Source organism: Equus caballus, chromosome 13 (assembly GCF_041296265.1).
Source record: "Equus caballus isolate H_3958 breed thoroughbred chromosome 13, TB-T2T, whole genome shotgun sequence".
NCBI classification, from domain to species: domain Eukaryota; kingdom Metazoa; phylum Chordata; class Mammalia; order Perissodactyla; family Equidae; genus Equus; species Equus caballus.
The window spans coordinates 8,471,521-8,482,842 of record NC_091696.1 but is presented as its reverse complement, the minus strand read 5'-3'; the positions used below and the strand labels follow the sequence as shown (position 1 = coordinate 8,482,842).

The 11,322-nt window shown below is 38.0% G+C and overlaps 1 protein-coding gene across 4 annotated transcripts in view; it reads right to left on the bottom strand.

Moving 5' to 3' along the window:
• Positions 1 to 523: 523 nt before the first annotated feature.
• CYP3A97 (cytochrome P450 3A97) overlaps positions 524 to 11,322 on the bottom strand; it is a 36,783-nt gene continuing 25,984 nt past the window's right edge. For 3 of the 4 annotated variants that reach the window (XM_070230613.1, XM_070230612.1, XM_014729837.3), the window contains 2 exons: positions 3,264 to 3,426; positions 524 to 1,063 (listed from right to left, as the gene is read on the bottom strand). In XM_070230613.1, the coding sequence (XP_070086714.1) occupies positions 968 to 1,063; positions 3,264 to 3,426 (259 nt within the window). In that variant the 3' untranslated portion in view covers positions 524 to 967. 4 annotated transcript variants of the gene reach the window in all.

The window sequence follows — 11,322 nt, the reverse complement described above, 5'->3', positions numbered from 1 at the left end:
AAAGAGGGAAGGGATGGAGATTAAAGGGAAGTGGCAGAAAAGGAAAAGGAAAAACTTATGTAGCTTCTGAAACCAAACAAAACTGATGAAATTTGTAGCCTGTCTGCCCAACCAATGATCAATCAATCATTTTTTTTTAATTTGATCTCCATTGTATTAAGACAGTTGGGAGCTGAGGAAGGAGTATAAACACATATAATAAAACATCTTTCCTACCTTTCAGAAACATCAGGGGAGATGAGATGAAAACTAAATCAAAGCTAATATTATAATAATGAGTGCCTCATTTGAGTATTACAAAAAATACGCACTCCAACAATGGGAGCACTAAAGTATGAATACACTTTCTAAGAAACAGGCAAAGTCACAGTAGATTAACTCTCACCTGTCTTAATATATCAAATGAAAGCTCTGAAAAGTGCCCACCCACTCAGTCATTGTGATGGTTAAAAACGTTTAGTCACTGACTCTCACTGATTCAGTTCTATAGATTTCCCCTAACGTGCAAGAAGGCATCAAAAAGTACTTTTGTAAGGAGAAGTTTATTGATTTGCTCAATATAATATTTTATAAAATATTCAAAATGAATGTGTGATATAAATGTCTCTACTACAGTCACCACAATAATCATTGTGTTCATTAAAAATTGTTGAGAAATTTTATTCTCGATCAGTGTTCAGCAGAAGTAGATAGTACTAAGTGTGGGAGGATGGAGATCATCCTGCAAGAACCAGACAAGCTGAGTTCACATACCCGGCACTCACTTGTCCCCTGCTTCATATCACATAACATGTAATACTCTACATAGACACTTGGAAAATCAATAAATGTAAGAATCCTCAGGCATCCATCACATGCAGTAGGTTAAGCCCACCTTCATTCTGAATTGTATTCACAAAGTAAATTAAGATCTCTGGTGTTCTGGGATACAGCTTCCTTGAAGAACAGTGGAAGTCCTTAGGGAAAGTCAGGCTCCAGTCATGGTCCCATCTCTGGGCTCAACTTTTAGAACAATGGGCTTTTGTGGTTTCACAATTGCTTCAGTGCCTAATTTTATGGGTATCTGCAACAGTTAAACAAGCATATGAGAACTGATTGAGGTAGCACTGCCAATAACAGAACAAAGTAGACAAGACACATAAAGAACGACAATGTTTTACAAACATATAAACTACTTTTAACATCACATAACTTTAATTCTTTATATTTAGTCTGTAAGTTGCATCAAGACCAAATAGCAAAAGCATTCATCCATCCATCCATTCATTCAAGAAAATATCTATGGAGCACCAATTCTGGACCAGGATGGAGACAAATTCATGTTGGCTTGTATTCCTTTTTGATTTAAATTTTAAGTAAAAAGTATGAACTTCTACAATTAAAACCAGATTCTTATGGATTATAGGAAACTATTTTGAAAAGCCATATAGAATTAATTTTGTCTATGATGGACTTATCAGGTGATCCAGAGTGTTATTACATATTTTAATTATATTGCTTCATCCTCAACTTCTAGAATTCAGTCACCTCTCCCAGTGGAAGCCATCCAGTTTCATGACTGGAAAGGTTCTTTAGAATATTATTCCTGCTCTCCAACATCTCTTGGATCACTTGAAGAGTGCAAATGGTGAACTTCTGAAATACAGTACTTTCACTGATAGTTTTCGCCCCTTTCTCACCCAGTCACTCCTTAAGTGTTGGGGAGGCCAGCAGCAGAATCGGCTTTGGGACTCAGTTGACTGAAGCGTAAGCAAAGTATCATAGAGAGTAAGAAGTGCCAGCCTGTGGGTGACTAGGAGTTCACAGGGAGTGTCTGTACCATCCCAGGTGTGCCAGAGATCTGCTTTCTCTCTTTATGGAATCTCTTTTGTCATACTTACAGCATTGCCACACAGCTACCCTAAAATCATAAATAAGATGGGATCCATCTCTATCCTCTCCCCTGCAGGGAGCCTACTTAAGGGGAGGAGCTGCACATTACGTGCATGAGTCCTAGAAATAAACCTTATTATAGGGCCTGATTTGTTAGGAATCAAAGGCTAAAGTTCTTTACGTATTCAGAAGAGATATTCCATATCTTTCTATAAATTTAAAACCTTGTTATTTTATGATTATATATGGTATGCATACTTCTCCCCTGCAGACACATACACACAACACGCACATACAAAAATGTCATTTGTTAAAATTTTATAGTTAAAATTTTTCAAAATTTGTATCCAAGAGCTCTAAATAAACTTCAAATTATTCCTTAACCATTTGCTGAATGACTACAAGACACCGATGGAAGTTTATGATGGGAATAAATGAGGTGCAGGAGTTAAAGACATTCATAGACACAAAGAAAACATACAAACCAAACTGGATGGTTGAATAACAAAGTATTAAGTTAGGCGATCTGACCAATGATACCAGCCTGCAATAACTGATAGAGCAGAGGAAAGAATGGGCTCTGGACTAGATGGGAAGGCCCCATAGAGGGGCTTTGGGATTCATCTAAGACTTGAAGGATGAGAACAGAATGAGGAGGAGAGTGAGAAGAACATTCATGGAATTATTACTAGGATGTAAAAGGCACCCAGTTTTACTAGAGCAGGGCTCCTGGAATATGAGGTCAAATAGGTAGGAAGGACCTAGACTGCGCGAGTCTTTCACATCTGGCAGAAATTATTTAAATTAGTGATTCTCAACCTTGCCTGCACATAAGGTACAATAGGAGTGCTTTTAAGCCACACTCTAGGTGAATTATTTTAAAGTCTGAGATTTCTTAAGCATCAGGAGTTTTAAAGATCCGTGGTGATTTCCTTATACAGACAGCAGTAGAGAACTGCTGTCATGAATCTTCTGTAAGTTTTGGTGGAGAAGACCATCCTTCAACAGTCATGACATGGTGATCACTGCACTTAATAACTGTGCAAGATTTTCCCTTCCTTCCAGTGGACTTGAAACCAAATTTAAAATTTTACTCAAGTCCAAAGGACTGGGCATAATCCTGTCACACTAACTGCATTGGCTCCAGATGATCTTTATAGTTGGATCTTATAAAGTCACAGACTTAGCAATACAGAGCTAAGCGCCTTAAAGGTCACAGATGGCTCCAAATAGATTCTTCAGCTAATAGAATAAATTTACCTTTGGATAGAATACAGTCTTTTATACACACACATGCACACACACACACACACGCACACAGACCCCTTGACATAAAAAAAAAAAGCCCCTCCCAATAAAACGTTATTTGTGAAGAAACTTGACTGTCCAACCTCTGTTTCTTTACAAGGTTTGAAGGAGAAGTTCTGCAGCACTCTGACGACAGCAAGTTTCATGTTCATCAGAGCAAATCTCATGCCAATGCAGTTTCGGGGTCCGGTTCCAAAAGGCAGGTATATATAAGGATTTATGCTGTCCTTGTTCTCCTTACTGAACCTGGATCCACAAAAGTAGATGAAAGCAAGTTATTGAAACATAAAAACCACAAAAGCTACAGGTTTGGAATTCTCACTTAGCCTCCTCAATCAGTAGTACACAGGATACTGTTGTGGGCTAGTCATTGACATGCAGCTATGGATATTTTGCTGTAAGAACTGTAAGTTACAGACCATTTCTATTCCTCTTCCCTATAGTAGCTTTCAGTCTTGTTGAGGAGATGAGATGAATGTCATTTAAAAGAAAATTTATCTTTAAACAGGAAAACTACATTCAGGGTGGTGAGATGTTCACAAAAAGAGATGAGAGTGATTCAAGGAAAAGTAAGTCTCTGCCTCCAGTCACTTATGTTGGTCATGTGCACATGCAGGAAGGAAGAAGGAGAAATGCCTCCCATTATTTACAACGTTATTTTCCCTTCTCTTCCTTATTTTCCTTCCCCTCCCTCTCTCCTCCCTTCCCTCTCTCTCTCTCTCCCTTCTTCCTCATAGAGTAGCTCATTTCAGAAGACTTACATGGGCATATGATGCTACTTTACTATAGTATAATCACTGATTTCTTTATCTTTCTGTTCCACTAAGCCATAAACTCCTTGAAGGTTAGACCTATTTTTATTTCATTTGATTCCTCAATATGTGACTACATTAAGAACACCTGTGGTAGAGGTGTCAAGATGGTGGCATAGGCAGACTCTGAACTCACCTCATCCCACAAACACAACAAATTTACAACTATTCTTGGAACAATTAGCCCTGAGAGAGAACTGAAAACTGGTTAAATAGAACCCTCACAACAAGGGACAGTCATGACTGTGGTTGAAGAGGCATAAATGCCTTATGCAGAGAAAAAAATCCACATTTGCAAGCTGTGGGGCATCATGGCCTGCTGGGAGCAATCCTAAGGTATGCAGCCTTACCTGGAGGAGTGGGGGACCTGAGCAGGGGAGAGTTACTGCTATAAGCATCTATTAGACTCAGCACAAGCAAGACGAGTCTCATAATATCTAGCTTTGCTGGCTCTTAACAACAACAGGGAATACCCCCAGAAAAGCTATAAGACATAGGAAAAAAAGGCCACCTCTTAAAGGGCCCACAGACAAATTCACCCATTTTGGAGAACAACCTAAAATCAGCAGAAAGAAAGGTACACAGTCCTTTTGTGAAAAGAGACCCCCCAGTAGGCTCTCAGTGCATCTTGGTAGAAGGTGAGACCTCTCCAGGGACTGATACATTGGCAGCAGCCATCATTGCAGCCTAGTACAGATGTGCTGACACAAATGCTGGCAAACGCCATTGGCCTGTTAGCCCAGGGTCTCCTCCACCTACTAGAGTACTGATTTAATCCAACTCCACCAGGGCAAACATCATACACGAGGCACTGGCCACATCCAACAGCAAGCCTTTGGGCAACTTGTGGGCCTGCATTGACTGGGTGCCTGGATAATCTGCAGGCAGGCAAGTGGGTCTGCCTCTGTGGGGTGGGGCATGCATAAGGAACAGGTGGAGTGTGTGGGGCCTCTGCAGTGTGGGAACTGGTTCTGCTTCAGGAGGTCAGGTTGTGTGCACAGGACAGGACTGTGCTGATGTTGTGTGTGGCCCTGTGGGAAGTGGGGCTAGTCAGCTGCAGAACATTTGTATTTCTCAAACAGCCACATAGGGATCAGATGCACCTTCCAAAGCCTGAAACAATTGGGTTCTATGTGGCTGTGGCCAGCCCGAATCAGCTGCAGTCCTAAGAGAGCTGACAATAGCCTTGCAGGCCAGATGTCTACACAATTGTAAGCCCTTGAGCCTTGCAACCAGCCACACTGGGGGTCTACTCACTTAGCAGAAAAACCACAACAGAAATGTGCTATTAGACCTTGTAGGCAACTGTGCTGGGTCTCCCCTTGCCTGAAAAAATGACTGCAGAGACCATAGCAGCCACAGGCAGCTGAGCATTACAACCAGCCAGCCTGGGGGACAGCCTAGCCTCACTGGGCATCTGCAATAAGAGCAACCTTGCCACAACAGAAGGATACACATAGGCCACACAAGTGTCACTCCTGGAACATTTGGAACTGGTGGCTAGAGGGAAGCACTCTGCTGGGCTTCATAAGGCTTCTCTTACATAAGGAGACCTCTCCAAGGTCAGGAGACGTAACTGACTCACCTAATACATAGGTGACACAAAACTACATAGTCACAGAGAAAGAGGCAAAATGAGGAAGCAAGGGAATATGTTTCAAGTAAGGGGACAGCACAAAACCCCAGGAAAAGAACTAAATGAAATAGAAATAAATAATCTAACTGACAAAGAGTTCAAACAAAAAGTCATAAGAATGCTCACTGATCTTTGGAGAAGGTTGGATGAACTCAGTGAGAACGTCAACAAAGAACTGGAATATGTAAAAAAGAACCAGTCATAAATGAAGAATACAATACTGGAAATGAGAAAATCACCAGAGGGACTCGAAAACAGAGTAGATGATACAGAAGAATGGAACAACGAGCTGGCTGGAAGAATAGAGAAAATCCCCAAAGCTGAACAGATAAAAGAAAAGAGTATTAAAAAGAACAAGAACAATGTAAGGGACCTCTGCTACAACATTAAGTGAGCTCACATTCATATAATAGGTGTCTCAAAAGGAGAAGAGAGAGAGAGACAAAGGAACAGAGAATCTATTTGCAGAAATAATAGCTGAAAAATTTCCTAACCTAAGGAAGGAAACAGACATCTAGGTACAGGAAGCACAGAGAACACCAAACAAGACACAACCAAAGAGGTCCACACCAAGACACATCATAATTAAAATGTGAGGAATTAAAGACAAAGACACAATCCTAAAAGCTACAAGAGAAAGGCACAAGTGACATACGAAAGAAAACCCATAAGGCTATCAGCTGACTTCTCAGAAGAAGCCTGACAGGGTAGAAGGGAGTGGCATGATATATATAAAGTGCTGAAAGGAAAAAACTTATGGCCAGGAATATGATACCCCAAAAGGTTACCATTCAGAATGGAAGGAGAGATAAAGAGTTTCCCAGACAAGCAAAAATTAAAGGAGTTATCACCAAGAAATCAGTTTTACAAGAAGTGCTAAAGGTACTTATTTAAGTGGGAAAGAGAAGATCACAAATAGGAATAAGAAGAATTATCAAAAAAAGCAATAAAATCACTGGTAAAGGCAAAAAGACGGTAAAGGTAGCAGATCAACAAACTATGAAACTAATATGAAGATCAAAGACAAACGTACAAATATTACCTATTTCCATGGTAAGAGGGTAATGGACACACACATAAAAAAAAGTTAGATATGATATGAAAAACATAAAAAGTGGGATGAGGGGAGTAAAAGACTAGGGCTTTTGGCAAGAGGTGCAAACTAAAGAGACCATCAACTTAATACAGATTGCTATATACATAGGTTGTTGTATGTGAACCTCATGGTAATCACAAACCAGATGCCTATAATAAATACACAAAAATTAAGAGAAAGGAACCCAAACATAATACTAAAGAAAGCCATCAAGCCACAAGGGAAGAAAGCAAGAGAAGAAGAAAGGAATAGAGAAGAACTAGAACACCCAGGAAAAAAGGTAACAAAATGGAAATAAGTACATACTTATCAACAGCTACTGTAAATGTCAATGGACTAGATTTCCAATCAAAAGGCATAAGGTGGCTTAATGGATAGAACAACAAGACCCATGTATATGCTGCATACAAGAGATACACTTCAGGCCTAACAGCACACACAAACTGAAAGTGAAGGGATGGAAAAATATACTCCATGCAAATGGCAAAGAAAAGAAAGCTGGGGTAGCAATACTTATATCAGACAGAATACACTTGAAAGCAAAAACTGTAACAAGAGGCAAAGAAGGGTACTACATAATGATAAAACCCAGCAAGAGGATATAACACTTGTTAATATCTATGAACCCAACATAGGAGTACCTAAATATATAAAAGCAATTATTAACAGACATAAAAGGAGAAATAGACAGTAATGTATTAATAGCAGGGGACTTTAACACTCCACTTACATCAATGGACAGATCATACAAACAGAAGATCAATAGGGAAACATTGGTCTTAAATAACACATTAGACCAGATGGACTACACAGATATATACAGAACATTCCATCCCAAAACTGCAGAATACACATTCTTTTTTAATGCACATGGAACATTCTCCAGGATTGATTGCATACTAGGCCACAAAACAAGTCTCTTTAAATTTAGGACGACTGAAATAAGACCAAGTATCTTTTCTGACCACAATAGTATGAAACAGGAAGTCAACTACAGGAAGAAATCAGAAAAGAGATAAATACTTAGGGATTAAACAAAATGCTGCTAAATAATGATTGGATCAATGAAGAAATCAAAGGACAAATAAAAAATATCTGGAGATAAATGAATATGAAAATATGGCATTCCAAAACTTATGAGAAGCAGCAAAAGTGGTTGTAAAAGGGAAGTCTATAGCAATACAGGCCTACCTCAACAAACGATCTAACATTGCACCTAAAGGAACCGGAAGAAGAAGAACAAACAAAGCCCAAAATCAGTAGAAGGAGAGCAGAATTAAATGAAACAGAGACTAAAAGAACAAAAGAAAGATCAAGGGAAAAGATCTGGTTCTTTGAAAAAAAATAAACGAAATTGACAAACCTATAGCTAGACTCACCAAGAGAAAAAGAGGGAAGTCTCTAATAAATAAAATCAAAAATTAAAGAGGAGAAATTAAAATAGATACTGCAGAAATACAAAAGATTATAAGAGAACACTGTGAAAAGCTATACACCAACAAACTGGATAATCTAGAAGAAATGGATAAATTCTTAGAATCATACAACCTTCAAGACTGAGTCAAGAAAAAATAGACAATTTTAATAGAACAATCACCAGTAAGGAGATTGAAACAGTAATCAAAAACCTCCCAAAAAATAAAAGTCAAGGACCAGATGCTTTCCCTGGTGAATTCTACAAAACATTCAAAGAAGACTTAATACCTATCCTTCTAAAACTCTTCCAAAAAATTGAAGAGGTGGGGAAGGTTCCTAACTGGTTCTACAAAGTCAACACTACCTTGATACTAAAACCAGACAAGGACAACCCAAAGATGAAATTACAAGTCAATATCACTGATGAACATCAGTGCAAACATCCTCAACAAAATACCAGGAAATTGAATATGACAGTCCATTAAAAAGATCATACACCCTGATCATATGGGATTTATTCCAGGGATACAGGGATGGTTCAACATTTGCAAATCAATCAATGTGATACACCACATTAACAAAATGAAGAATAAAAATAAAATGATCATCTCAATAGATGCAGCGAAAGCATGTGACAAGGTACAGCATCCATTCATGAAAAAACGGTGAATAAAATCTGATGGAAAGGAAGTAGCTGAACATGATACAGGCCGTATATGACAAACCCACAGCTAATATAATTCTCAATGGAGAAAAACAGAAAGCTATCCTTCTAAGACTAGGAACCAGACAAGACTGCCCACTTTCACCACTCTTATTTAACATAGTATTAGATGTCTTAGCCAAAGCAATAAGGCGAGAAAAAGAAAAGGGATCCAAATAGGAAAGGAAGAAGTGAAACCATCACTATTTACAGATTGCATGATATTATACATAGAAAATCCTAAAGAATCCACAAAAAAACTTTTAGAAATAAAAATTGAATGGCAAAGTTGCAGGATACAAAATCAACATACAAAAATAGGTTGGATTTCTACACAGCAACAATGAAGTAACAGAAAGAGAAATTAGAAATACAATCGGGTTTACAACTGCAACAAAAAGAAGAAAATATCAAGGAATAAACTTAACCAAACAGGTAAAAGGTCTGTACACTGAAAATTATAAAACATTGTTGAAAGAAATAGAAGAAGAAACAAAGAAATGGAAAGATACTCTGTGCTCTTTGTCTGGAAGAATTACCATAGTTAAAACGACCATAATTCCTACAGCAATCTACAGATTCAATGCAATCCCAATCAATGTTCCAACATTTTTCACAGAAATAGAACAAAGAATCCTAAAATTTATATGGAAGAACAAAAGAGCCTGAACAGCCAAAGGAATCCTGAGAAAAAAGAACTAAGCTGGAGGTATTACACTGCCTGATTGCAAAATACACTACAAAACTATAGTACCAAAAACAGCATGGTACTGGCACAAAAACAGAGACGCATATCAATGGAATGGAACTGAGAACCCATAAATAAACCAACACGTATATGGACAATTAATTTTTGATAAGGGAGCCAAAACACACAATAGAGAATGGAAAATCTCTTCAATACATGGTTTTAGGAAAACTGGACAGCCACATACAAAGGAATGGAAATAGACCATTATCTTACACCTTGCACAAAAATGAACTCACAATGGATTAAAGACTTGAATGTAAGGCCTGTAACTATTAAACTTCTAGACAAAAACATAAGCAGCATGCTCTTCAACATCAGCCTTACCAGGATACTTTTAATTACTATGTCTGACTGGGTCAGGGAAACAGTAGAAAAAACAAACAAATGGGACTACATCAAACTAAAAAGCTTCTGTACAGCAAAGGAAACCATGAAAAAAAAGAAAAGACAACCTAACAATTGGGAGAAGATATTTACAAACCATATATCTGATAAGGGGTTAATCCCTAAAATCTATAAAGAAATCATACATCTCAACAAAAATAACCCAACAACCCAATTAAAAATTGGCAAAAATATCTGAACAGACATTTCTCCAAAGAAGATATATATATGGCCAACAGGCACATGGAAAGATGTTCATCATTAACTACCAGGGAAAGGAAAATCAAAACTATAGTGAGATACCACCTCACTCCAGTCAGAATGGCAATAATTAACCAGACAGGAAACAATAAGTGTTAGAGAGGATGTGGAGAGAAGGAAACTCTCATACACTGCTGGTGGGAGTCCAGACTGGGCAGCCACTATGGAAAACAGTATGGAGATTCCTCAAAGAACTAAGAATAGAACTGCCATACGATCCAGCTATTCCACTGCTGGGTATTTATCCAAAGAACATGAAAACATGAATGTGTAAGATACATGCACCCCTATGTTCATTACAGCATTATTCACAATAGCCAAGACTTGGAAGCAACCTAAGTGTCCATCAAGAGACAAATGGATAAAGAAGATGTTGTAAATATACATAAAGGAACACTACTCAGCCATAAGAAAAGATGAAATCTAGCCATTTGCGACAACATGGATGGACCTTGAGGGTATCATGCTAAGCAAAATAAGTCAGAGGGAGAAAACCAAATAGCATATGATCTCACTCATAAGCAGAAGATAAAAACAACAAACAATCACATAGAAACAGAGATTGGATTGGTGCTGACAAAAGGGGAAGGGAGGAGGGACGAGGGCAAAAAGGGTGATTAGGCACAGGTGTGATGATGGATTGTACTTAGTCTTTGGGTGGCAAACATGATGTAATCTACACAGAAATTGAAATATAGTGATGTACATCTGAAATTTATGTAATGTTGTGAACCAATGTTACCACAATACAGTAAATAAATGAATAAATAAAAAATAAAATCCAACTTCACAAAAAAGAAAAAGAAATATTGTGGATTTGGGGAAAGTGATAATGGTATTGTTGCATGTACTTTTTAAAGAGTCCTTATATTTTGGAGAACATGATGGGATAGTTATACATGGTATGTCTTAAAATAATATGGGAATTAGGAAAAAGATAGCAGTGGTGTCTGAATGAGGCAGCTGACATGGACTTATGGATGTTGGACAGGTAGTGGTCACATATAGATGCATTAAAAGTATTCCATAGACTTATGTCTATGGGATATGCTTGTATATATGTCAAATACACATACACTTGTG